The sequence below is a fragment of the Macaca fascicularis genome, chromosome 5, assembly GCF_037993035.2.
Source record: "Macaca fascicularis isolate 582-1 chromosome 5, T2T-MFA8v1.1".
In the NCBI taxonomy this organism is placed as follows: Eukaryota; Metazoa; Chordata; class Mammalia; order Primates; family Cercopithecidae; genus Macaca; species Macaca fascicularis.
The window spans coordinates 91467782-91495115 of NC_088379.1; the positions used below are offsets into that span (position 1 = coordinate 91467782).

The 27334-nt window shown below is 39.4% G+C and overlaps 1 protein-coding gene across 9 annotated transcripts in view; it reads left to right on the forward strand.

Moving 5' to 3' along the window:
- Nucleotides 1-27334, forward strand: part of ARHGAP24 (Rho GTPase activating protein 24) — a 520693-nt gene that overhangs the window by 444516 nt on the left and 48843 nt on the right. For 8 of the 9 annotated variants that reach the window (XM_005555334.4, XM_074040041.1, XM_065544555.2 and 5 more), the window contains one exon: nt 18014-18221. In XM_005555334.4, the coding sequence (XP_005555391.3) occupies nt 18014-18221 (208 nt within the window). Of the gene's footprint in view, nt 1-5445; nt 6475-18013; nt 18222-27334 lie in introns of those variants that run through there. The other variant, XM_005555336.4, reaches the window with a different exon arrangement.

Genomic DNA, 27334 nt, shown 5'->3' on the forward strand with positions numbered 1-27334 from the left:
TGTGTCCCAGAGATTCTGGTATGTTGTATCTTTGTTCTCATTGGTTTCAAAGAACATCTTTATTTCTGCCTTCATTTCGTTATGTACCCAGTAGTCATTCAGGAGCAGGTTGTTCAGTTTCCATGTAGTTGAGCGGTTTTGATTGAGTTTCTTAGTCCTGAGTTCTAGTTTGATTGCACTGTGGTCTGAGAGACAGTTTGTTATAATTTCTGTTCTTGTACATTTGCTGAGGAGTGCTTTACTTCCAATTACATGGTCAATTTTGGAGTAAGTACGATGTGGTGCTGAGAAGAATGTATATTCTGTTGATTTGGGGTGGAGAGTTCTATAGATGTCTATTAGGTCTGCTTGCTGCAGAGATGAGTTCAATTCCTGGATATCCTTGTTAACTTTCTGTCTCGTTGATCTGTCTAATGTTGACAGTGGAGTGTTGAAGTCTCCCATTATTATTGTATGGGAGTCTAAGTCTCTTTGTAAGTCTCTAAGGACTTGCTTTATGAATCTGGGTGCTCCTGTATTGGGTGCATATATATTTAGGATAGTTAGCTCTTCCTGTTGAATTGATCCCTTTACCATTATGTAATGGCCTTCTTTGTCTCTTTTGATCTTTGATGGTTTAAAGTCTGTTTTATCAGAGACTAGTATTGCAACCCCCGCTTTTTTTTGTTCTCCATTTGCTTGGTAAATCTTCCTCCATCCCTTTATTTTGAGCCTATGTATGTCTCTGCGTGTGAGATGGGTCTCCTGAATACAGCAGACTGATGGGTCTTGACTCTTTATCCAGTTTGCCAGTCTGTGTCTTTTAATTGGAGCATTTAGTCCATTTACATTTAAGGTTAATATTGTTATGTGTGAACTTGATCCTGCCATTATGATATTAACTGGTTATTTTGCTCGTTAGTTGATGCAGTTTCTTCCTAGCCTCGATGGTCTTTACATTTTGGCATGTTTTTGCAATGGCTGGTACCAGTTGTTCCTTTCCATGTTTAGTGCTTCCTTCAGGGTCTCTTGTAAGGCAGGCCTAGTGGTGACAAAATCTCTAAGCATTTGCTTATCTGTAAAGGATTTTATTTCTCCTTCACTTATGAAACTTAGTTTGGCTGGATATGAAATTCTGGGTTTAAAATTATTTTCTTTAAGAATGTTGAATATTGGCCCCCACTCTCTTCTGGCTTGTAGAGTTTCTGCTGAGAGATCTGCTGTTAGTCTGATGGGCTTCCCTTTGTGGGTAACCCGACCTTTCTCTCTGGCTGCCCTTAACATTTTTTCCTTCATTTCAACTTTGGTGAATCTGGCAATTATGTGTCTTGGAGTTGCTCTTCTCGAGGAGTATCTTTGTGGCGTTCTCTGTATTTCCTGGATTTGAATGTTGGCCTGGCCTACTAGGTTGGGGAAGTTCTCCTGGATGATATCCTGAAGAGTGTTTTCCAACTTGGTTCCATTTTCCCCCTCACTTTCAGGCACCCCAATCAGACGTAGATTTGGTCTTTTTACATAATCCCATACTTCTTGCAGGCTTTGTTCATTTCTTTTTCTTCTTTTTTCTTTTGGTTTCTCTTCTCGCTTCATTTCATTCATTTGATCCTCAATCGCTGATACTCTTTCTTCCAGTTGATCGAGTCGGTTACTGAAGCTTGTGCATTTGTCATGTATTTCTCGTGTCATGGTTTTCATCTCTTTCATTTCGTTTAGGACCTTCTCTGCATTAATTACTCTAGCCATCAATTCTTCCACTTTTTTTTCAATATTTTTAGTTTCTTTGCGCTGGGTACGTAATTCCTCCTTTAGCTCTGAGAAATTTGATGGACTGAAGCCTTCTTCTCTCATCTCGTCAAAGTCATTCTCCGTCCAGCTTTGATCCGTTGCTGGCGATGAGCTGCGCTCCTTTGCCGGGGGAGATGCGCTCTTATTTTTTGAATTTCCAGCTTTTCTGCCCTGCTTTTTCCCCATCTTTGTGGTTTTATCTGCCTCTGGTCTTTGATGATGGTGATGTACTGATGGGGTTTTGTTGTAGGTGTCCTTCCTGTTTGATAGTTTTCCTTCTAACAGTCAGGACCCTCAGCTGTAGGTCTGTTGGAGATTGCTTGAGGTCCACTCCAGACCCTGTTTGCCTGGGTATCAGCAGCAGAGGCTGCAGAAGATAGAATATTTCTGAACAGCGAGTGTACCTGTCTGGATTCTTGCTTTGGAAGCTTCCTCTCAGGGGTGTACTCCACCCTGTGAGGTGTGGGGTGTCAGACTGCCCCTAGTGGGGGATATCTCCCAGTTAGGCTACTCAGGGGTCAGGGACCCACTTGAGCAGGGAGTCTGTCCCTTCTCAGATCTCAACCTCCGTATTGGGAGATCCACTGGTCTCTTCAAAGCTGTCAGACAGAGTCGTTTGCGTCTGCAGAAGTGTCTGCTGCGTTTGTTTAGTTTACTGTGCCCTGTCCCCAGAGGTGGAGTCTACAGAGACAGGCAGGTTTCCTTGAGCTGCTGTGAGCTCCACCCAGTTCGAGCTTCCCAGCAGCTTTGTTTACCTACTTAAGCCTCAGCAATGGCGGGCGCCCCTCCCCCAGCCTCGCTGCTGCCTTGCCGGTAGATCACAGACTGCTGTGCTAGCAATGAGGGAGGCTCCGTGGGTGTGGGACCCTCCCGGCCAGGTGTGGGATATGATCTCCTGGTGTGCCTGTTTGCTTAAAGCGCAGTATTGGGGTGGGAGTTACCCGATTTTCCAGGTGTTGTGTGTCTCAGTTCCCCTGGCTAGGAAAAGGGACTCCCTTCCCCCTTGCGCTTCCCAGGTGAGGCAATGCCTCGCCCTGCTTCAGCTCTCGCTGGTCGGGCTGCAGCAGCTGACCAGCACCTATCGTCCGGCACTCCCCAGTGAGATGAACCCAGTACCTCAGTTGAAAATGCAGAAATCACCGGTCTTCTGTGTCGCTCGCGCTGGGAGTTGGAGACTGGAGCTGCTCCTATTCGTCCATCTTGCTCCGCCCCCCCCAAGTGTCTATGTTTTAACAGTGTCTTCTGTTAGGGAAAGGGAAGGTTCCTAACCAGGATGACCATTCATTCCAATTTCCTTAGTAAGAGCGGTTTACAACTTTTGTCCCAGGCTAATTACTGATCTTGCTACCTTTCACTCCCACGGTGTTCAAGTTTGGATGACAACACATATGGTTACCTTATTCATAACCCAAAATGGCTAGCAAGTCACTATGTAAAATACTTGAAAACACCAGCTGAATCCCCACTCCAGTACCTTAGCAGAGGATTCCTCATAGTTATGCAGTAAGGAGTTCCCCTTTATCCATGGTTTCAGTTGCCACTGGTCAACTGCAGTCTGAAAATATTAAATGGAAAATTCCAGAAATAAACAATTCATAAGATTTAAGTCACACGTTGTTTTTAGTAGCATGATGCAATCTCATGCTGTCCTTCCCAGGATGTGAATTGTCCAATTGTTCAGTACATTCACGCTGCACACACTACCTGCTGCCCATTAGTAGCCATCTCAGTGATCAGATCGACTGTCACAGTATCACAGTGCTTGTGTTCAAGAAAACTTTGTTTTACCTAATAACTGACCCAAAGTGCAAGAGTAGCTAATATTGGCAATTTGGATATGCCTGCCTGCCTGCCTTTCTTCCTTCCTTCCTTCCTTTCTTCCTTCCTTCCTTTCCTCCCTCCCTCCCGTCTTCCTTCTTTCCTTCCTTCCTTCCTTCCTTCTTTCCTCCTCCTTCCCTTCTTACCTCCCTTCCTTCCTTGTTTATTTTTATATTGGGTTTCTGTTCAATTGTTTTTGAGGCAATTTTTATGAAAGTGTCTAGTCCAGAATCTGAGATCTGAGAAGAGTGATAATTCATTAATAGTGATTTTGTTTTTCTTTTTTTTTTTTTTTTTTTTTTGTTTTTGAGACGAAGTCTCCTTCTGTTGCCCATGCTGGAGTGCAATGGCACAATCTCAGTTCACTGCAACCTCTGCCTCCCTGGTTCCAGTGATTTTCCTGCCTCAGCCTCCCCAGTAGCTGATATTACAGTCGCCTGCCACCACACCCAGCTAATTTTTTTGTATTTTTAGTGGCGATGGGGTTTCACCATGTTGACCAGGCTGGTCTCAACCTCCTGACCTTAGGTGACGCACCCGCCTCAGCCTCCCAGAGTGCTGGGATTACAGGTGTGAGCCATCGCGCCCAGCCCAATAGTTCTTGTAGCTCTGATTGCTTAGCTACTGATTGTTAGCTCTGATTGTTAGCTACTACTAAAATCAGATCTTTCCCGTATATTTCTGCCTCCTAATGAAAAGAGTTGATTCAGAGACCCAGCAAGGCAATAAGAATACTATTTGTTAATAATCCTTACGATGAACAATTGGCATGTAGGCAGACAGAGGTTAATTAAGAGGTAACGTGTTCTTGCTTAGCCACAGACCAAGTGCACAATCTTGGATGTGTAGTTTTACTTCCCTTACCTTTGGTTTTACTCACTTGTGAAATAAGAAAATTAGAAGAAAAAAATGCTTTCACTTCCCAGCTCCAAAATCCTGTGATTACAGGAGTTCTTTGTAGATCAGTGCTCAGGTCAGCGGATTTTTCTGTTGGCTGAAGTGCTTGAAGGGCAGCACTGTTTCTCTTGGTGGTGCTGAATTACACTTTGTGATTCTTTATTTTCTTAGCAGTGTGCTGTGACACAGAAGGTAAAATACCATTTGAACAACAGGGCAGAACTAAATAATAATAATCCTTTCAATGACAAAAGATTACCTACATGGTCATGCTAGTCAGAGTAATGATGTTTTTAATGGAAGAACCTTTTTAACACTCCTCATGGTCTTGTAAAGCTTCTGTCGCATGTCTGGGAAGGAACACAGTGGCCTTGGGGGTCAGCTGGGGTTAAGGCACTAACATCCAAATCAGTTCATGGAACAGCCAGGTGGATGAATGATTAACCCAGCAAGTAAATTGTTCAGTGAGTAGGACTGAGAGGCTTGGTGGACATGGGGGCTGGGGTGCAGAAGGTATGTGCAAGAGCATGGACGAATGTTGAAAACAGAATTGGTTTGCAAACTATGCCTGGAGAAATATATATGTGTGTGTAAATACACCCACACAAATACGTGTTGATGTGTTTGCAGCTTTACCCACAGACTCTTTGCCACTGGACTTTAAATACTTTTCTGTTTTAGGGACATACACATACACATGCATAAATACGTTTTCAGGGTATGCATGTTAAATCAGTGCTCACAAATGAATTCACTTACAAATGATTTGGAAAAAAAAGTAAAACTTGTATGGGAAGAGAATAAATGCAGGTATGAAGGGGCAAAAAGTTTACCCCCTGGGGGTTGGTTTGGTGCCCTGTGATTTCTGGAGGGGCTGAGCCAGCCAGCTGTAAAAGTGTTACACAAGACAAGAGCTGGGAAGTCAACACAAAGTCAAAAGAAAAAGAAAGGGGTTCACACCGCAGCGTGGCATTCTCCCTCCTCCCCTCATCCTGTTGTGACTGCACCTGCTGCATGTGACCGGCGGGCACTGGAAGCAGCCGCAGCCACACAGCCTTGGTGAGGAGCCACCGCAGCCCTGCCAGCTCCCTCCCAGCTCTCATTGAGAAAAGGGGAGACGGAGCAGGAGGAGGGGGAGGAGACGCTCCCTGCAAAGCTGCCTCCCCCTGCAGATCCAAGGAGCCTCTTGGAATGGGCACTCGACTGTTCTGACGTGGTGATTCCCTCAGGAGTTTGAAGACAGAAAGGAAAGGGGAGAAGCCTGCAGAGAGCATCAAAGGATGAGGGGTGCTATAAAAGGAGCAGGGGAGTCCTTTGAAAGAAATCTATCATGCACTGAAATGCTTTCTGGAGAAGGTGCCATTATTTTCCTCCCCTCTTGCTCAGATGAAAGGAGCCAGCAAGGACAGTCCTGAAATTTTCCTCAGGGGCCTTTTTGTCATTGTTCCTCTTTCCTCTTGCACAGGGCTATTTGCTGACCTTTCCAGAGGAATCTCAGTCCAGCTGAGAAGACAGTTCTTAATAAAAACAAAAAAATACAAAAACCAATTCCTGCTGTTTGAATGAGAATGGTAGCTTGCTTGCTGCAGTTCTTTTCCTGTGACATTTTGGAATGTCTGCAGAAACTTAAAAAAAAAAAAAAAAAACCCTTAAAAACTCCCTGGATTAGGCAAGAGAAAAGGAAGTATTTTTGTTAAAAAGGAATAAATGAGAGGTGGTAATTTATCCCTAAGCCAGGACCTGGATGATCAAAACCTTCAAGTTTTAGGAATCAGCACTTCAAAAATAACAAATAAACAAGCATGAGGAGTGACTGTGGGGTTTCGCTCAGAGGCAGGTTTTAAAGGAAGCCAAAACCGGGTTCAGAACTTCGGGCCTGTATGATGCCTGAAGACCGGAATTCTGGGGGGTGCCCCGCTGGTGCCTTAGCCTCAACTCCTTTCATCCCTAAAACTACGTACAGAAGAATCAAACGGTGTTTTAGTTTTCGGAAAGGTAGGTAGATGATATGATCATGTCCTTTTTATAAATACAAATAATATTCATATTCTCTTAGGTTTTAAGGTCTGTTTATGCTCAGATAAAATGGGAGTTTGGAAACCAAGAGCTTAGGACTGTACAAGAGTGATTTGTGTGTGTGTCCTTGCTTGTCTATACTTATTTTCTGAGGTTCATTTAAATCTGTGTATTATTGTCTGTGAATAGGTGGGGTAGGTGGGGCTTAAAGAATAGTGATCCTATGGGGATCACCTTGACTGACAGGGTCCTAAGCAAGCTGGGCTGACCGTCCTCAGAGGAGGGACCAGAGTGATCTTGGGACCTTCCTACACCCGAATCAAGCAACCACGTTCTGACCCCTCAAAACAGAGCCCTCGCAAATCCCTGTGCTGTGTTCCCGTCACCTTGGTTTTGATTCTGGCTGCCTGTGCTTGCCTCACCTCCCCTGTTGAGAAAAATTTGATAATAGAATTATCCGGTTTTGATTCTGGCTGCCTGTGCTTGCCTCACCTCCTCTGTTGAGAAAAATTTGATAATCGAATTATCCGGGCTGACCCATTTTCAAGAGGCTTTCAACCATATTGATGAATATTTGCTGGGAATAGGAGTCACCCTGACTTTTCAAATATATTGCAAGGCGGCACTGGGAGAGGGCAAAGATAAGAACTATCAGGAACAGGGGTAGGAACATAGAACAACTTACGATCAATAAAAGAAACGAAGACATTTCTGAATTGACTTATTTTAGGGGAGTTAGAGAATATAAAATAGGTAAAATAAAATGTTTTCAGGAAAGGCTTATGGATCAAAATATTTAAAAACATCTTTTTGCTTTAAGATGAGGATAATTAAGTGGAATGGCTGTTTAAATAGAAACTAAGTAATTATAATGTTAATGACATGTACAGTAAGCTAATAATTTAGTGAGGCCCTGAATTGAATGACATCTAAGGTTGTTTTTCTCCCTCACACCCTTTTTTTGATTTGCCACTCATTAGTTAATCTTCCCTACTTAGTAACTAACAAAAAGTAAAACAAAAATAAGAAAAATCAAAATTACAAAATATGGTGGAAACTTTTTTTTTTAAGGAAACTATTGTTCCTGCAGAGTGTTTTCCTTTGCGTACCTAAGACATGGCAACAATCACTGTCATATATTATCAGCAAGGAATTCAGGTGTTAATTTACATTCCTATCTCATCCTCAAAGATAATTAAATGAGAGATGCATGTCTCATATTTTTATAGGTCTACAGGGATTTTCTTAATACCATAGGATTGCATCATTGATAGAGAAATTAACAATGACAGAAATGTTTAAAGGCTCAGGGACTAATTGCTTAAAAGATAGTTTCCTCTTCTAGTTCCCCAGCCCATCAGGAACTAAACTGGTTCTATCCAAACACAACTCTTCGGGGTTACTGCTGTTCATTTGTAACATGAGATATTTGGAGGATTATTAATGTATCTTTAAATGACTTTTTTTTTTTTTTTTTGGCCTTTGCCACCTTTCCGTCTCCCATAGAATCCGTGTGAACACACTGCTGTTCCCGATGCCTTCCTCCCTTTCTCCTTAAATACCAAGCGGGGAAGGCAGTGCCTGGGAACAACATTCCCATGGACTGGCAAATGGCCAACACCGAGTAGGGCACAGCTTCCATGTATCCTCTCCTGGGGGGCTATTTTTAAAGGCTGTCCTTTTCTCTGCAAAGCCTTAGCAGTTTGGGGAATGTCCAGCATTTGAACCAGGATGAAGAGTTTTTTTATTTACAAAGCTGTATTCTGCTTTCTGTCGAAAGGAGAAAGGAGAGGAGGTGCAGGAAGCATTCAGCGGTTTTACGCTTCCTTTCCATTCTCTGGAGCCCGCTGCATTCCAGGCTCTCTCTGTTCAAGGGCTGCGTGCCCACAGTTCTGCAGTGGGGCCCTGGGAGCACAGGCGCTCAGCTGCTGCAGCCCCAGCCCGCCGCCACCTTGCTCTGCTGCACTCATCACTCAGGGCAGCAGCAGCGTGACGCACAGGGGTTTTACATCTTTATTGAAGGTCTGACCTTGAAAAGAATGAACTCGTCTCTCAATTCTGGGTTCCTAAAACCATGCCACCTTGAGAAGAGTGTGTTCTTTTGTGCTTTCTTTAATTTCCTGGGTACTCAAGTGTTTCAAGAAGTGGCCTGGGTTTCTGCGTTCCTCTCCCAAACCTGTCCGAGAGAATCAGTTTAAGTCATTTTAAGGAACACAACAAGGAGAATGTTTGAAGCCAGGAAAAATGCCCAGAGGTTAAAAAAAAAAAAAAAAAAAAAAAATATTGACGTGGCTACTTTTCCTGATCCACATGTAAAACATGTTTTGTTTTGTTTTTTCTTTTTTCTTTTTTTTTTTTTTTTTTTTTTTTTTTACTGTTGTCAAAAGTAGGCCAACAGCAGAGGAGACATGCTGCATTTCTAGCGGTTTTAGAAATGCTGTCAGGATAAAGTGTGGAGTTGAGTAAAAGTTTCCAGAGGCCTGGTTACATTAGAGCTTGCATGTTGTACAAGCTGAAACTCACCTCTCAGAGCACCTTTCTCTTCCAGACCTCTTCTGTTCTTTGCTACCCTTTCATCTCTCACTCTTTCGGTACTAATTAAGGTCACTGAAAATGATTTCCCAGTGGTTTGAAAAATCCAGGAACCAAGAAACATCTATTAGGCAGGAAAGTGGGGATTGTGGTGCTTTGAATTTATGTTCCGTTGAGATAAAGATTATAAGTGAATTTTTTACCCTGTTGATTTTGAAACTACAGTTTTTCTTTCCCTCTATAACAAGACTATTGGCAGTATAACCAATCCTTTGATTACCTGGGAATGTATAACACCAGGGTCTGAGCACTTGGGTCTAGTCATAAGAGGCTAGATTCCTTGATTGTTGTGATCCCAGGATGCTAAATTAGATTTTTAAAGTCCGACTCTATCTTGATTTTTTCATGAACTGCTCCTTTCTTGGAGATAAGTGATCATCAGGTCCTCAGTGGCTTTTCCTACACAGCAAACGCTTGGTGATCATGTACCATTTTTTCTTCTTTACGTCCTTCCAGCTCCGTTTCCATTTCCATCACCTTCACTCTTTGTGCCTTTATTGCTCCATGTATACAACTTACTTTAACCTAGTGGCTTTTCAAGACAGCATTCATCCTCACCTCTGTGCACCCCCAGCACTCTTCACAAATTCCTACAACACACAGGCCATCTTGTGAAGCATTTCCCTATCTGTATTTCTAGAACCGTGCTGTCAAGCAACTTTCCACAGCTCAAAAGATTTTTATGATCCCCTATTGCTCACAGGAGGAAATCCTATTTCAAGTAACTATAAAGGCCCTCCGACAAATTCTAATAATCCCCTGGAGTATAAGCCCCCTAATTCCCCAGACTGTTTCATCCTTTCTCCTAAACACATGTCCTACACCACTTCTTCATGTTTCTTCACTTTGTTTCCTCCGCTGTGATGCTTTCTTCCCCATTGTCTGTCCCAACTTTATGCTCTCTTCAAGGCATCACTGGATCTAATTTCTTCAGCAAGCTTTCTCTGTTTAACAATTATATGCTCCTAACTCTATAGCTCTTATGTTTTATTTTATTTGTATTTATTTGTTTGTTTGTTTTGAGATGGAGTCTCATTCTGTCATCAAGGCTGGAGTGCAGAGGTGCAGTCTCAGTTCACTGCAACCTTCACCTCCTGGATTCAAGTGATTCTCCTAGATCAGCCTCCTGAGTAGCTGGGATTACAGGCACCCACCACCATACCCAGCTAATTTTTGTATTTTTAGTAGAGATGGGATTTCATCACATTGGCCAGATTGGTCTCAAACTCCTGACCTCAAGTAATCCTCCCACCTTGGCCTCCCAAAGTGCTGGGATTATAGGCGCAAGCCACTGCACCCAGCCTACAGCTCTTATATTTTACATATGCTGATTATTGGCCACTGTATCCTCATAGCCACTTTGAGGTGCTTTATACACATTTGTAGTATACACACATGCACACACACACATATTTATTCCCAAAGTGGAGAATGGCAATAGATCTGTTCAATCAGGGATTCAAGATTGATTATAAACCAGTGAAGTACAGTGTTACTATCTATCTATTCCCACGAGTCCATAGGCAATAGAATGTCTTTACAGTGGTGGTGGACAAGACCAACATCCTCTTTAAAATGTATTGTATGTTATATATGTTATAATCACATTTATGAAAATGGATTTGTCCAACAAAATACCACTATCCAAATCTATATAATTTTAAAACATGTATAAAGGACTAGCTCATTAATTCATATATCGATGTTTTATGGAGCCTCTACCAAGTGGTGCTGGGAATGAGAAGGTAAACAAACAGGTTGTCTCAAATCTATGAATTCACAGACTCCTTGGGAATAACAAAACATAAATAATTACTTTGTGATAAGCAATACACCAAATTAGCTATTAAGTTGGAGGTGCCCCTGAACAAAAGGCTGACCACAGGCTCCTGTGGAAACCCAGTGATTCACATAAACTAAAGGAAATCAGGTTTGGTCTTTGAAAGTTACAAAAAGACATTTTCTCCTATGTGATACTAAGATAATGGTGAGAATGCCTTGGAAAAATTATGTTTGAATTAAATTAATATAACATAGTGAAAAATGAAAGACTTTTAGAATCATATGGAGCTGTGTTTGTATCCCAAATCTGCCACTTTCTAGATGTGTGACCTCAGACAGGTCACCTACCATCTTCAAGTCTGTTTCCCTGTTTGTAGAAAAGGGACCCCCTTGTAGGATGTCTGTGAATGCCAAATAAAGAAATACATGCGGCCGGGCGCGGTGGCTCAAGCCTGTAATCCCAGCACTTTGGGAGGCCGAGACGGGCGGATCACGAGGTCAGGAGATCAAGACCATCCTGGCTAACACGGTGAAACCCCCTCTCTACTAAAAAATACAAAAAACTAGCCAGGCGAGGTGGCCGGCGCCTGTAGTCCCAGCTACTCAGGAGGCTGAGGCAGGAGAATGGCGTGAACCCGGGAGGTGGAGCTTGCAGTGAGCCGAGATCCGGCCACTGCACTCCAGTCTGGGCGACAGAGCGAGACTCCGCCTCAAAAAAAAAAAAAAAAAAAAAAAGAAAGAAAGAAAGAAAGAAAGAAAGAAAGAAAGAAAGAAAGAAAGAAAGAAAGAAAGAAAGAAAGAAAGAAAGAAAGAAAGAAATACATGCAACTTGCCTGACTTGGAACCTAGTATCTAGAATTACTCCACTGGTCAAAGACCTAGTCCACTGGGTCGCTATGTACACCTTCTAACACTTTCTTAATCTTTCCTGGCCTTTATTATTTTCCTTCCTTCCCCTCTCTGACCTTGAAAAGGGTAAAGGTTCTACCAACATTCACTGGTTATGATAGACCTTGAGCTCCTTGGAGTAAAGGCTTTCTATCTATATAATATTTTGTGGCTACTTAGAAAGTTGGTGACAGAGTGAAGTAAGCTTTGCCTGTCTTTCTTAGTTCTGTACTAAAATAGATGTATTTTACTTTGATTTGCCCATTTACTATGGGTGAATATTCATTTTAATGGAAAATTCTTGCCATCCTGGTGATACCAGGATTTATCCTGCTAGCAGAGTTGCAGTAAGCAGAGGATAAGTCAAGGCAAATTCCCATTGTGGCTGAGTATGTGATCTATAGACAAGAAAGGATAAGGAACCCAAAATTAATGGCACAACTCAAGAATTATCAATGAGTTTCATTTGACATTGAAATTATTCATTTATTTTCTATTATTGGGGAGGTAAAGTGTTTTGTTTCCATGCATGCATTTATTCCATAAATGTTTATGGGGCATCTGTTCCAGGGACATAAACAAAAGGCCTTGACTATGGTAAAATAGAATTAAAGCTTTGGAGTCCTTTACACCTGGGACCAATCCCAGTGTGGTCCTTGTGTCTGTGGCACCTTGCCTAAACCTCTCCGAAGCTCACAGGATAGATATACAGTATGTAACTGCTTTCTTATACTTAATAATAATAAATGTAAAACAATTATTTCATTATAATAAATGTAAAAGTAAACTCCTCTTTTTACTAGTCCAGCACAGGTTAGGCATCTAAATAAATAATTTCCATGCAAAATGTTAAGGAATAAAGAAACATATCAAGCTTTGTGTCTAGGGTAGGGGATGAGGCAATGGAATGTCAGTAAAGACTTGACACAGGAGATGTATGAGTTGACTCTTACAGGATAAGGTTTCCTACGCTGACTTACAAAGGCAGGACCTACCTTCTAGAAGGAGGCATGAAGACATGACAAGCAATACATAGTTCAGCATAGTTTGAGAGCGTATTATTTGTGAGGAAGCAAAAGAAATGAGAGTGGAGATGTCACAGTGCCTGGCACACAGTGGATATCACCTAAACATTGTTGACTGAATGGAAGATGAAGAGGCTGAGATCAGCTTGTGGGGACTTTATTTCATAAAAAGGAATGTGGTTGCAAAGACAGGCTGGTGGACACCATTGGAAGAGGTGAAGCAGAAGAGTGGCATGATCCAATTGAAATATTATGAAGTCCACCATGGCAGCACTTGGCTGGCTTGGGAACTCTGCTCTTCAAAAAATCATAGGAGAAATACTGAATATCTAACCTAATGCAGTGGTAAGGACCTTGGAGGCGATCAGCATGGTGATTAAATGAGTAGCTTGAAGGAAAGAGGAATGTAGGTGGATTCTCAGATGGCACTTCAATGTTTTAGGGGAATAGCTTGTATGTACTGATAACCAAAATTAGGATTAAAGGACACAGAACAGGTTTTTAAAAAGAGATGACTTATTCAGCTTTAGAAATTTTGAGTTTGAAAATGTTTGAGCTATCCCTATTGAGAGTTCTACTGGGCACCCAGAAATCCAATGCTGGAAATTATAGCAATAGCCCAAATTGAGATACAAACCTGAAAATAATTAATATGTAGTGAAATTAAGTGGAGTCTAGTAGAGTAACTGTATCGGGTTAAGTAAAAACGGAGCTGAGGACAGAACCCAGATAACTATTAAAGAGTGTAGTAGTTAGCATATTCAAGAAAGAGACTGAGAAGGGCATTGAGAGGCAAAAATCATGTAACATGTGAAGTGTCAGGAAGAAGAAGGAGACTGACGGTTTTAAAGGGAGTGAGACAAGAAGTAATACAAAGAACAAATTTGGCTGTCAATGATTTGGCAATTAGGAAGTTATTGGTGACCGTGGAAAAAGCCATTTTATTGTTATAACTGGGTCAGATATCAAATTGCAAAAGTTAGAAAGTGGATAGAAATGATGAAAAGGAGACAGAGTCACATACTTCACTGGGAATTGAGGAGCAAAGAGAATATGTAGTTACAGGGCACAGAGTCGAAGAATGTTTAGATTCATCTTTGCTTATTTATTTTCAGGAAGAATGAAATATGAATGTATTTATAGCATCACAGTCACTTCACAGGCAGCCTCTAGCTATTGGCTCTATAAATTACATGTAAAGGGGGACCCTCTCAAACCCTGAAGGCTGTGGCGGTTTCTCTCTTGCTTGTTCCACTGGAAACAACCACCTACCAGTATAATAAATTCACCTGTGTGATTTACTTTCTCAATCCAGTGAAAAGTCACATCCTGGGTGATGTTTTATGACATATCAATGTACTTTCACATGGAGGAGAGGTAGGCATGATATTCATCACCGCCCACAAATACTGGAGACGGTTTTGTCAGAGTGTGTGAAAACTTGCTGGGAGTTTAAGTGGACATAGCTGGAACTGTTCGCGTGACCCACATCCCAGGGAGTATTGTTAATAATCTACTAGTCACTGTGTCCTTTCTTCATGCTGTTAGCTGGGGGTAGCACATGACCTTTGTGCTTTTGTGTTAATTTTAAAATTTGAAGTTTCACTGCTCCCTCAAGAAAATTTTTAAATAAATCTGTTTTTTTTTAAATGATTTTTTCCCATCAATAGCTTTCCTCCCAAGGAACATTCTTATGCAGAAGGGCAACCTACATCTACCATTTTAAGCCAGAAATATTTGGCACACTCTATTTCCAGTGCTACAGAATGGGGAGTATACGTCTATTAAAATTCTTTACTCATTCTTTGCAAGACCAGTTCTACAGCAGAAAACTCATTTTCCGACAGGAATTTTAAACCATATATACATGTTGTCTACATGCTTTAAAACTTTTTTACATATTATACTGCTATATTAAAGGCATCAGCTTTTTAAAAAGGAAATTGCTTTGGGGGACAGCATGCTCATTGAAGCTCCAGAGTATTTTCCTTCTCTTTTTTTTCCTGACCTCCCCCAACTCCCAATTTACATTTTCTCAGCACAAATCATTGATCCTAATGTGATGGGAGGAATTGAGGTCAGAAAGCTAATAAATGGCAGGTGTCTTCCTCCATTGCTGTTTTCAGCCATTGTGCATACTACACAGTATTGTGTAATAGACACTGAGTGGCTCTGATATCCCACTGCCTCAAACAAGCCTTAGCTCCACCATTTACTGCTGTGTGACATTTGGCAAGTTACTTGACCTTTCTGTGCTTCAAGCTCCTCCTCCTTAAAGTGCAAGGAATGGTGGTGCCTGCCTCACAAGGTGTTATGAATTTTAAATGAGAGAAATGCAGGTAAACTGCTTGTAACGTGCCTGGCATATGTAAGTACAGCTTAGCTATTATCACTTTTTAAAAGCACAAAAAAAGGTACATGGTTTTACTCGGTTGTAGAATGTACTAATATTTTTAATTACTAGAAAATGAGGACTCACGATTGTGATTAAATACATAGGAAAAGGACTGATATTCAGGAATGAGCAAAGATTTTAAAGCTAAATAAATCTGAATGTGGACTTCCATTCTGCCACTTGGTGCTCTGTAACTAACCTTAGACAGATTGTTTCATCTCTCTGAGCCCAAATTTTCCGAGTGAAAAAGAGAGAATGATAGTTACCTTACATGTTTCTTATAAAGATGAGAGAATATTGTGAGGGACTCAGAGTATAATAAATACTTAATGAATTTAAGTTTCTTGCTATAGTTTTAAATTCTTATTTTATTATAAAGGCAAACCTGCATGCACAAGAAAGTAAAAAGGAAACCAAATACACGTCTAAAGCAAAACACCCCTTTCTTTATTGCTTCCTTGAGTTGTTGGGAAAAGAAAAAAAATCCTGAAAGCTTTGAGAAAAGAATGTTTGACTGTTTTTCATTACTGTATAAACCCGAATTTTGGAAGTTTTGTTCATGTTTGTAGCACACAGAGTCATTGAATTGCAACATCTTTAGTATATTTTCTGTTGGATTTGGAGAGAACCCTTAGGTAATATATTTATCAATCGAAAGCAAAAATCCAAAGTAAAAAAAAAAAAATCACACATACATAAAATTTATTTCCAAATGTCAACATATTATTTTCTTAAATGATCTGTAAGTCTTCTAAAAGGCTATTTACTTAATTTTGGCAGGATATAGTTCAAACAGTAGAGGCAAATAAGCATGACGTTTGTTTTCAAAGTTCTCCACAGGAAGGGTCTATATTCTCCAACATAGCCAATTTGTAAACCTTATTATTAAAACACTAGAATATCTCCAAAAATTGTTATTACCATTGAATGGATTAGAATTTTGTTTTGCTGAAGGAATAGAAAACTGGCTTAAACGCACATCAGCTTGCTTTTCTCACATTAAAAGCTATCTGGACAAAGGTGCGGCCAGTATTGGATCAGTAGTTCAATAAATTCAGCCTCAGCATATCTGTTAATCTTTTAGCCTTTCCCTTGTGATTGTTGCCTAATGGACAAAAGATGACTATAACAAGAGCCTGTATCATGCCCAAGTTGAAGACAGGCAAAAGGAATGATTGACAATTACAAATGCTTTTCCTTTTCATCAAGAAGAGCAAGTCTTCCTAAAGGCTACAAGAAGACTTATTGACCAGGACTGTGGCACGTGACCACCCCTCTGCAAGGGAGTGGAAGAAGTATTTAATTGTCCAGCTTCTATAATGGAAATGTCAAGGGAGAAGGGGATGTCAGTGTCTGTTGGAGTTGGTGAATAATGTTTGATACACGATTATCAAGGAACTATTTGTTCTAAAGTCTACAAACCAAGCTAACTAGACCTGTTGTCTGCTCTAATCTTTACTGCCCTTAGAAAACACTATTTCTAATTCTGCTTTATATGCTTGAATATTGACATTAGGTTACTCAACATTATTTCGTAAATGGAATATATGTATTTCATTAGTGCTAAATTTTATACTAGTTGTAGAATAGTTGTGTTTCCTGTTATCGTTTCTACCTGAGCTAAGAATATTTTCTTTGGTAACAATTCTTTATTGCTTGAAATGTGACAGTTTTGCACTAATGAATCCATAAAGACATTATGTTACAGGTGGGGGGGCAAAGCATCTGTTGGTATGATCTAATCCTTAACCTAATGGCTGTTAAATAGTTCCCCACACATTCTGAAGTCTTACCTAATTTCAACATGCACCACTTACTTTTCTTCCCCTTTTATGAAACTGCTTAGACCATTACAATAATTTCATGACATTCATTCCATCTGGGAACATTGGAGTCACATTTGCTTTGGCTGTCTTCCCCCCCTTTCTCATAGGTTGATAATTTTTACCAAGCTACTACCTAATATTAATATATTTCAAAAATATAATCTCTTAATTAGTGAAGTCCTGAGGATGAAATAGTGACTGTTTTTGGCTCAGGTGTATACACCAAGGAATGTATGGTTTGTAGGTATTGCAAAATCATTAATAAATCTAACTAAAACTTGGCCTGCTTTTTACTGCCACCATGTACTGCCAATTCTAAACAATGTACTTGATAAAATTCCCTACCTGTTAGGGCAAGTCACTATGAGCCCACCTCTCCACTTTTAGTATGCTCTGCTTTGTAAATTTCAATTTTTCACTTTCAAATAAGTTAATAGTTTAAGACATGCAAACAGTGTCTGAAATATTTTGTATGGGAGAAAATTCAGGGTTTCTTTTCCTGGTTTTATCACCTTGATTACAGTCATGGCATCACAACTTGAGTAAAAACAAAAGGGGAAAAAAGAAATAGGATTTAAGTGTAAATTGGACATAAATATAAAACTGTAATAAAGGTAGAATTTGACTATTTTCTGCAGCATATTTCTGCTTTTAAGCTATTGAATACCATTTCTTTCCTAAAAGGAAAAAAAAAAAAATGAAAACCCCAAACTCAAGTTACATTTATTACAGTTTTTCTTATTTCAAAATGGATATCTCAAACTCTGTATTTCTGTTTTGGTTTGGGGCTAAACATAGAATACAAGAAAGGGGCAGCACAAGGTAAATTCATACCATTTGAGGAATTGTATATAATGAATTTGATTGTATAATAATGTGAAATACTGAATGTTAAGTGCTTGCTAGCATTCCAATCTTTGTTTTTCTGTTATATTGAATTAAAACAACAACAACAACAAAGTGGGAAGAGATAAATTTTTCAAGTTCACTGTAATCCTTTACTTTTTTAGGCATTTTTGGACAGAAACTGGAGGATACTGTTCGTTATGAGAAGAGATACGGAAACCGTCTGGCTCCGATGTTGGTGGAGCAGTGCGTGGACTTTATCCGACAAAGGGGGCTGAAAGAAGAGGGTCTCTTTCGACTGCCAGGCCAGGCTAATCTTGTTAAGGAGCTCCAAGATGCCTTTGACTGTGGGGAGAAGCCATCATTTGACAGGTAGAGTCACAATTTTACTAACCATCTTCACTGAGAAGTTCAGACTGAATTGACAGGATGCAGTGAGCTGAGGAGGCATAACCTTGATTGATGTGTGTCGACAGTTTGCAACATAGATTATTTGCCTGCAGGAGTTTGCATTGTTTCTATTAAATTACAAAGTCAAAAATTTGGCACCTTAGATATCTTTCTCTTCCATACTTTCCATCTTAAAACATTCTTTTTTGTTCTTTTTCTTTGGTACTAAAGTAAAACTGTATTAAACTTTTGCACTGGAAAAAGTGAACTTATAAAATAGAATTCTTCTCGTTTAATTTTTTTAAATTCTTTCCATTAAGGAACAATAAAAGTATTATGAGTAGAGATTGAAATATTTGCAATGTAATTTAAAATGAGTATTTCAATAATAACAAAAACATTATATTTTTAAATATATAACTCTACTTTAATCTAGAATAGTTTTACAGGGAAACAAGGAGAAGTACAGCATGGTGAAAATAAAAGAATAATGGCAGCCCAGAAAAGAAAATATAAAGCATTTCTAACTCCACAAATTAAGAGTTAATCCTGGCTAATATTTTGTGAATTATCTTCTTCTCTTTACTTTTTAAACGCTTAGTAGAAAAAGTAAAATTCCATCATAATATTATCAACATTATATACCAAAAATGTTTCCATATTAATAGCTGAAAAATACCCATTTATTCTAATATATTTTAACTTAACATTTTATCATTAACAAATTCTGTGTCTTTTTAAATATCTAATATTTCACTCTACAGGTATATTATTCACAACTATTTCAATATTGTTGGACATTTACATTATGACATTTTCATTATTATAAGTACTATTGTAGTGGATATACATTTCCATAAATACTTTCTATTTTTGAATTACTTAGGATAAATTCTCAGCATTGGAATTTTTGGATAAGAGTAATCCTGATACTTGAAAATTAAAAATATCCTACTGTCTTAGTCCATTCAGGCTGTCATAACAAAATATCATAAACGGAGTGGTTTATAAACAAAATTTATTTCTGAAAATTCTGGATTCTGAAAATTCACAGTCAAGGCACTGGCAAATCCGTGTCTGATGAGAACTTGATATCAGTTCATAGATGGTACCTTTTCACTGTGCCCTCAGATGGTGGAAAGTACAGGGCAGCTCTCTCTGGGGCCTCTTTTTTTAAATTTTATTAGACTTTAAGTTCTGGGATACACTTGCAGAACATGCAGGTTTGTTACATAGGTATACACGTGCTGTGGTGTTTGCTGCACCCATCAACCTGTCATCTACACTGGGTATTTCTCCTAATGTTATCCCTCCCTTTGCCCCTGCACCCCCCAACAGGCCCTGGTGTGTGATGTTCCCCTCCCTGTGTCCATGTGTTCTCATTGCACAATCCCACTTATGAGTGAGAACATGCAGTGTTTGGTTTTCTGTTCCTGTGTTAGTTTGCTGAGAATGACGGTTTCCAGCTTCATCCATGTCGCTGCAAAGGACATGGACTCATCCTTTTTTGTGGCTGCATAGTATTCCATGGTGTACATGTGCCACATTTTCTTAATCCAGTCTATCATTGATGGGCATTTGGGTTAGTTCCAAGTCTATGCAATTGTGAACAATGCTGCAATAAACATACGTGTGCATGTCTTTATAGGAGAATGATTTATAATGCTTTAGGTATATACCCAGTAATGGGATTGCTGGGTCAAATAGTATTTCTGGTTCTAGATCTTTGAGGAATCATCACACGGTCTTCCACAATGGTTGAACTAATTTACATACCCACCAACAGTGTAAAAGTGTTCCTATTTCTCTGCATCCTCTCCAGCACCTGTTGTTTCCTGACTTTTTAATGATCGTCATTCTAACTGGCATGAGATGGTATCTCCTTGTGGTTTTGATTTGCATTTCTTTAATGACCAGTGATGATGAGCTTTTTTTCATAAGTTTGTTGGCCACATAAATGTCTTCTTTTGAGAAGTGTCTGTTCATTTCCTTCACCCACTTTTTGATGGGATTGTTTGTATTTTTCTTGTAAATTTGTTTAAGTTCCTTGTAGATTCTGGATATTAGCCCTTTGTGAGATGGATAGATTGCAAAAATTTTCCCCCATTCTGTAGGTTGCCTGTTCACTCTGATGATAGTTTCTTTTGCTGTGCAGAAGCTCTTTAGTTTAATTAGATCCCATTTGGCAAATTTGGGTTTTGTTGCCATTGCTCTGGTGTTTTAGTCATGAAGTCTTTGTCTGAGGCCTCTTTTTAAAAAAATGTCTAAACACAAATTCAATGAGTTGTAGATATAAACCGAACTTGTGACTGTGGGTAATAACAAAGCACAGTTTAGTTATAATTATGAAAATCATGAAATCAGAATGCAAAAGAAAGCCTTTATAAAGATGAACTTTATGAACGATGACATGAATATCATCATTAAAGATGGCTTAGTTTTCTTTTTTTCTTTTTTTTCTTTCTTTCTTTTTTTTTTTTTTTTTTTTTTTGAGATGGAGTTTCACTCTTGTTGCCCAGGCTAGAGTGCAATGGCACAATCTTGGCTCACCACAACCTCCACCTCCTGGATTCAAGCAATTCTCCTGCAATTCTCCTGCCTCAGCCTCCTGAGTAACTGGGATTACAGGCATGTGCCAACATGCCTGGCTAATTTTGTATTTTTAGTAGAGACGGGGTTTCTCCATGTTGGTCAGGCTGGTCTTGAACTGCGGAGCTCAGGTGATCCACCCCACTCAGCCTCCCAAAGTGCTGGGATTACAGGCCTGAGCCACCGTGCCTGACCTTTTTCTTTTTTTGAAACAGAGTCTTGCTCTGTCGCCACACACTGGAGTGCAATAGCATGATCTCAGCTCACTGCAACCTCCACCTCACTGGTTCAAGCCATTCTCCTGCCTCAGCCTCCCGAGTAGCTGGGATTATAGGCATGTGCCACCATGCCTGGCCATTTTTTGTATTTTTTTTTTGTTGAGATGGGGTTTCACCATGTTGGCCAGGCTGGTCTCAAGGCCTAGGTTTCTATATGTCTCAAGGTCTGCTTTGTATTTAGAATAAATAGTGCAACGAGTGTAAATAACAAACAAAAGCATTACATATGAAAAGGGCTGGGCACAGTGGCTCGTGCCTGTAATCCCAGCATTTGGGGAGGCTGTGGTGGGAGGATCACGAGGTCAGGAGTTCGAAACCAGCCTGGCCAACATGGTGAAACCTTGTCTCTACTAAAAATACCAAAATTAGTCAGGCGTGATAGCAGGCGCCTGTAATCCCAGCTTCTCAGGAAGCTGAGGCAGGAGAATCTCTTGAACCTGGGAGCCAGAGGTTGCAGTGAGCCGAAATCAGGCCACTGCACTCCAGCCTGGGCAACAGGGCAAGACTCCATCTAAAAAAAAAAAAAAAAAAAAATTATAGATGAAAAGAAACATTTTTAAAATTACTGGAGACCTTAATATTTAAAATAAACTTATAATTTGTCCTTTTCCTTTATAAAGTAAAAAATAATTTACTATTCTGTGTTAGTCTGTTTTCATGCTGCTGACAAAGACATACCTGAGACTGGGTAATTTATATAGGATAAAGGTTTAATTAATAACGTACAGTTCCACGTGGCTGGGGAGGCCTCACAATCATGGCAGAAGGCAAGGAGGATCAAGTCGCATCTTATGTGGACGTTGGCAGGCAAAAAGAGGAGCTTATGCAAGGAAAACTCTTGTTTTTAAAACCATCAGATCTTGTGAGACTCATTCACTATCATGAGAACAGCCTGGGAAAGACCTGCCCCATGATTCAATCACCTCCCACCAGGGTCCTCCCATGACACGTGGGAATTGTGGGAATTACAATTCAAGATGAGATCTGAGACACAGCCAAACCATATCATATTCCTTCATTTTTGAGGTTTTATTTTTATTTATTTATTTTATTTTATTTTTATTATTATAAATATATGTCTTCTGTTTTACTTTTTTCAATTTTTATTTTAGAATTGCATGCAGGTTTGTTACAAAGGTATACTGTATGATGCTGAGGTTTGGAGCATGAATGAATCCGTAACCCAAGTAGTGAGCATAGTATGCCAATAGGTAGTTTATTTCAACCCTTAGTGCCCTCTCTCCTACTCCTCTCTTGTATTCCCCAGTATCTGTTGTTCCCATTTTTATGTCCATGTTTACCCAATGTTTAGTTCCCACTTATAAGGGAGAACATGGGGTATTTGGTTTCTGTTTCTTCATTAGTTCACTTAGTTTAATGGTTTCCAGCTGCATCTATGTTGCAGCAGAAGACATTATTTCATTCTTTTTGATGGCTGCATAGTATTCCATGGTATATATGTACCACTTTTGCTTTATCCAGTCCACCATTGATGGGCACTTGGGTTGATTTCGTGTCTTTACTATTGTGAATAGCACTGAAAGGAACACATAGGTGTATGTGTCTTTTTGGTAAAATAATTTATTTTCCTTTGGATATGTACCTACTAGTGGGACTGCTGGGTTGAATAGTAAGTTCAGCTATTACTTCCTTGAGAAATCTCCAAATCGCTCTCCACAGTGGCTGAACTGATTTACATTCCCATTAACTGATTAAGTGTTCCCTTTTCTCCTTGGACTCACCAACATCTGTTTTTTGTTTTTTGTTTTTGGCTTTTTAACAAAAGCTGATTACTGTGAGATGATATTTCATTGTGGTTTTGATTTATATTTCTCTGATTGGTGATGATGAGCATTTTTTCATATGTTAGTTGGCATCTTGTATGTCTTCTTTTAAGAAGTGTCTGTTCATGTCCTTTGCCCCTTTTTTTAATGGTTTATTTGGTTTTTGTTTTTTGGTATTTTTGTTGTTTTGTTTTGTTTTTGTTTATTTTGCTTGTTGATTTGTTTAAGTTCCTTATAGATTCTGGATATTAGACCTTTGACAGATGCACAGTTTGTGAATATTTTATCCCTTTCTGTAGGTTGTCTACTCCCTTGATAGTTTCTTTTGCTGTGTAGAAGTTCTCTAGTTTAATTAGGTCTCATTTGTCAATTATTTTTGTTGCAATTGCTTTTGAAGACTTGGCCATACATTTTTTGCCAAGGTCTGGGACATCTTTTATAAGAGCATTAATCCTATTCATGAAGGCAGAGCCTTGATCACCTCCCAAAGGCTCTACCTCCTAATATAATCACAGTGGTGATCAAGTGTCAACATATGAATTTGGGGAAACACAAGCATTCAGACCATAGTACATGCTAAGTGTTGTTTCTCTGTGAAAGTGTAGAATTAGTACACGGATAGACACATGGTGAGTATACAAACTGTTGTAGTCTTTGTAAAGCAATTTGATAATATATTTCAGGAGCATTCATGCAGGCAATTCCAATCCCAGAAAAAGATGAGATATGTAGAGCAAACGTAAGTGCAAAGTTGTTTATTACAAATAGTGTAGCAATAAAAACTGAACACCAATTTATTATCTCCCTGTGAGTGTGGTTATCAAATAATGGTGCATTCATATAAGAAAATATTACACAGTTTTAACATTTTAGGACAATTGCAATTACATAATGATAAATGGAAAAATAAAACAGGATCAATTAATTGATTAAAGCCCTGTCTTTTACAAAGAGTATTACAAATAGTTTACAAGGATTCATAAATTTACTGTGAGAGAAAAAATATAGGTGGAGGTACAGAAATGAATTCAGAACAAGGATCACAGAACAAATTTCAAGACTGTAAATACACTTTTTGCTGAGGAGCCACATCTCTTATTCTATACTTTAAAAAGAAAATCGGATCAGTAGTTATATAGGTCAGTCCCATCCACAGCATATAAACAATGACTTATGCAGGAGAAATGTTCATTTTTAGTGCCAAAATTAGCAAGAAATATGTCAGTAGGATCTCATAATAGAATATTGTGTAATGGGATAAGCAACATCCTCTACAAAGAACTTCATGAGACAATAATGAGTTTCAGTGCCCTCTTTTAATATTTATATATGGCTAATTATATGACATTGACATTATTGCAAAACATATTTATTAAAATTGTTTTTCCATGGGCATTTATAATTTGGTTCTTATAGCAGATTTTTTGCTAATGTAGGGGAATTGAGGAATATTTTCTATATTTTAGGATACTTGTAAGAACAGATGTGCCCCGTGAGCAGTTATCTCCAAATCAAGTTCTTGATAACCATTGGCTGACAATAAAAAATATCGTCCAAAGTTTATAAAATGTGACCCTACTTATCCCTTTATAAAATGTATGCATTTTTGCATAAAACACACCAATGTATAAACAGACTGAAGAAATCATTAAAAAAGATTTCTATTGCCAAAAGACTCTATGAGGTGCTGGGTCTTTCAGAAGTCTTAACAGGAGTGTTATACTCACACCCATCATTTGACTTTTTCCTTTAAGCTATGTTTTCCTGTCAGCACCCTTGATTTCCTATGGCCATTTCCTACATTGAGACTCTTTGACCAGTTAGAGATACTGTCTGTCTTAGGGCTGACGGAGTTTCTCAAAATTCTACAAAATGAAACAGTTTCTTTTTTAGGTCACGTTGCTCTTGCACTTACCTTAACATATGCACAAATAAAAGAAGCCAATTAATACATTCAGCATTTGGCCTGAAAACCTCCTTAGCCAGGGCCACAAGTTCACCAGGAATGTTCTCTATGTTCCAAGTTACTGCAGTCGATAGTCTTGTTAATTTTTCCAGCACTGTTTAATAAGCATTTACCTTTCTCTAGCCTCCAACAGCAATTATTTTCACTGTTCGCCAAGCTCTTAGTAATAGTTTCCTCACTGGCTGTGCAGACTCTGCCTGGTTCCAGTGCCAATACCCAAACCATATTTTAGGTTTTTGTTGCAGCAGCACCCAATTTCTAGTACCAATGACTGTTTGAGGTATCTATTGCTTCATACCAAACCAATCCAAATGTTTTTAGTTTAAAACAACTTTTTCAGATTCTGCACGTGGGCAATGCTCGGCAGAAAGGCTCTGTCTCTGTTCCACTTGGTATTGGATGCTGCAATTTAGGGCAGCTACCGTATCCTAGAGAGCTTTACTGACAAAACAGGTGCCTAAGTTGGGTTGGGTAGAATAGCCGATGGCTGATTGAGTCTCTTGCTTTCTCTTCTCAGTCTTGTATCCTTCAGGGCTCCTCCCTATAGCTGATGGTTGAAACTCTTTACACTGTGGCTCAGGACTGAAAGATAGTAAGGGTGGAAGCTACAAGACCTTTAAGGGGTAGGCCCAGAACTGATGCAATGTCACATCCACTGCATACGCTTCGTCAATGGCAAATCACGAGACCAAATCAGCTTAAAAAGGAGAGAAAGCTGACTCTACTTCTTGATAGAAATAATGTTATGGATATATAAGGATGAGAGAAATTATCAACAGTCACCTTTGTGAACAATCTACCTTATTCATTCTTTCGACAAATAATTTAGGAATGTTAACTATGTCTTAGACACTGTTCTAGATGAAAGAGACAAGGTGCATTCTCTTCTGGGGTTTGCATTATGAGTCATAGGCAGATAAACAATAAACAGCAAATATATAAATAATTTTGAAAAGTAATGAGGGTGACATGCTAATATGCTAGTGAGTAAAGTGGTGGAGATACCCCGTCTCCTTCCTGAGGACCTAACATTTGAGCTGGGACTTGAATGACAAGAGGCCTGTTTACCTACCCTATGGTGGAGGTATAACAGGCATGTTGCAGGTAGAGGAAAAGCAAGTGCGAAGTCCTAGAGACAGGAACAGCTTAGCTTGCTTGAAGAACATAAAGAAGGCCATTGGTGGGCCAGACGTAGTGGCTTATGCCTGTAATCCCAGCACTTTGGGAGGCCGAAGTGGGAGGATCCCTTAAGGCTAGGAGTTCCAGACCTGACTGGACAATAAAGTGAGACTGTCTCTACAATAAAAAATCAAATTAAAAAATTAGCTGTCTGTGGTGGTGCACACCAGTAATTCTAGCAACTTAGGAGGCTGAGGCAGGAGGATCACTTGAGCCCAGGAGTTTGAGGCTGCAATGAGTTATGATCATACTGCTGGCACTTTAGCCTGGATGGCAGAGCAAGACCCTGTCTCTAAAAAATTTTTTTAAAAATTAAATATAAAAGAAAGGAGGTCACTATGACAGGAATGCAGTGAGTGATGATGAATAGTGTCCACAGAGGTTGATTCTGTATGGCCTGGCAGATTATAATAATTTCTTTTTCTTTTACTTTTTCTTTTCTTTTTTTAAAAAAATTTTTAATTTTTAAATTTTTTTAATTTTAATTTTTATTTTTTTGACAGTGTCTCCCTCTATCACCCAGAATGAAGTGCAGTGGCACAATCTCAGCTCACTGCAACCTCTGTCTCCTGGGTTCAAGCGATTCTCCTGCCTCAGCCTCCCAAGTGACTGAGATTACAGGTGCATGCCACCACACCTGGCTAATTTTTTATTTGTTTTAGTAGAGACAGGGATTCTCCATGTTGGCTAGGCTGGTCTCAAACTCCTGACCTCAGGTGATCCACCCGCCTCAGCCTCCCAAAGTGTTGGGATTACAGGCGTGAACCACCACACCTGGCCTATAACAAGAAATTTAGTTCTTATTCTAAGTGAAATGGAAATCTGTTAAAATATTTTTAGCAAGTAAATGAAATAATTTTATTTACATGTTAAAAAGGTCACTCTGGCAACTGAAATATCCTTTTGATAAACTGTCAAGCTTGAATCCCTTTGTCTCCAGTGGCAGATATGCAAATTCCTGGATTCTGGTGATTAGAAGAAGGAGTTCCCAGATCCATGAATGGTGAGGTAATAAGAAGAGAGTAACATATTTGTGGCAAAATGTAATTGTGAGCTACATGGGGAGGGGAAAGAAAATCCATAATTTCCAAGAGGATGGTGAGGTTATTTTCAGAAACTTGTCCAAGCAGAATGTTCTGCCCCTATGTGGCTTTATAAAGTTAATTGGCTGCTTGATATTTCACATGGTCAAGTCCTAGCTCAGCTTTAGTCATTGGGATGTGGAGACAAACTGCCAGGGAACGTTCTTTAGTTCAAGTTTATCTCACCCGGGTTCTTTAATCCTTCCCCTATTGTTTT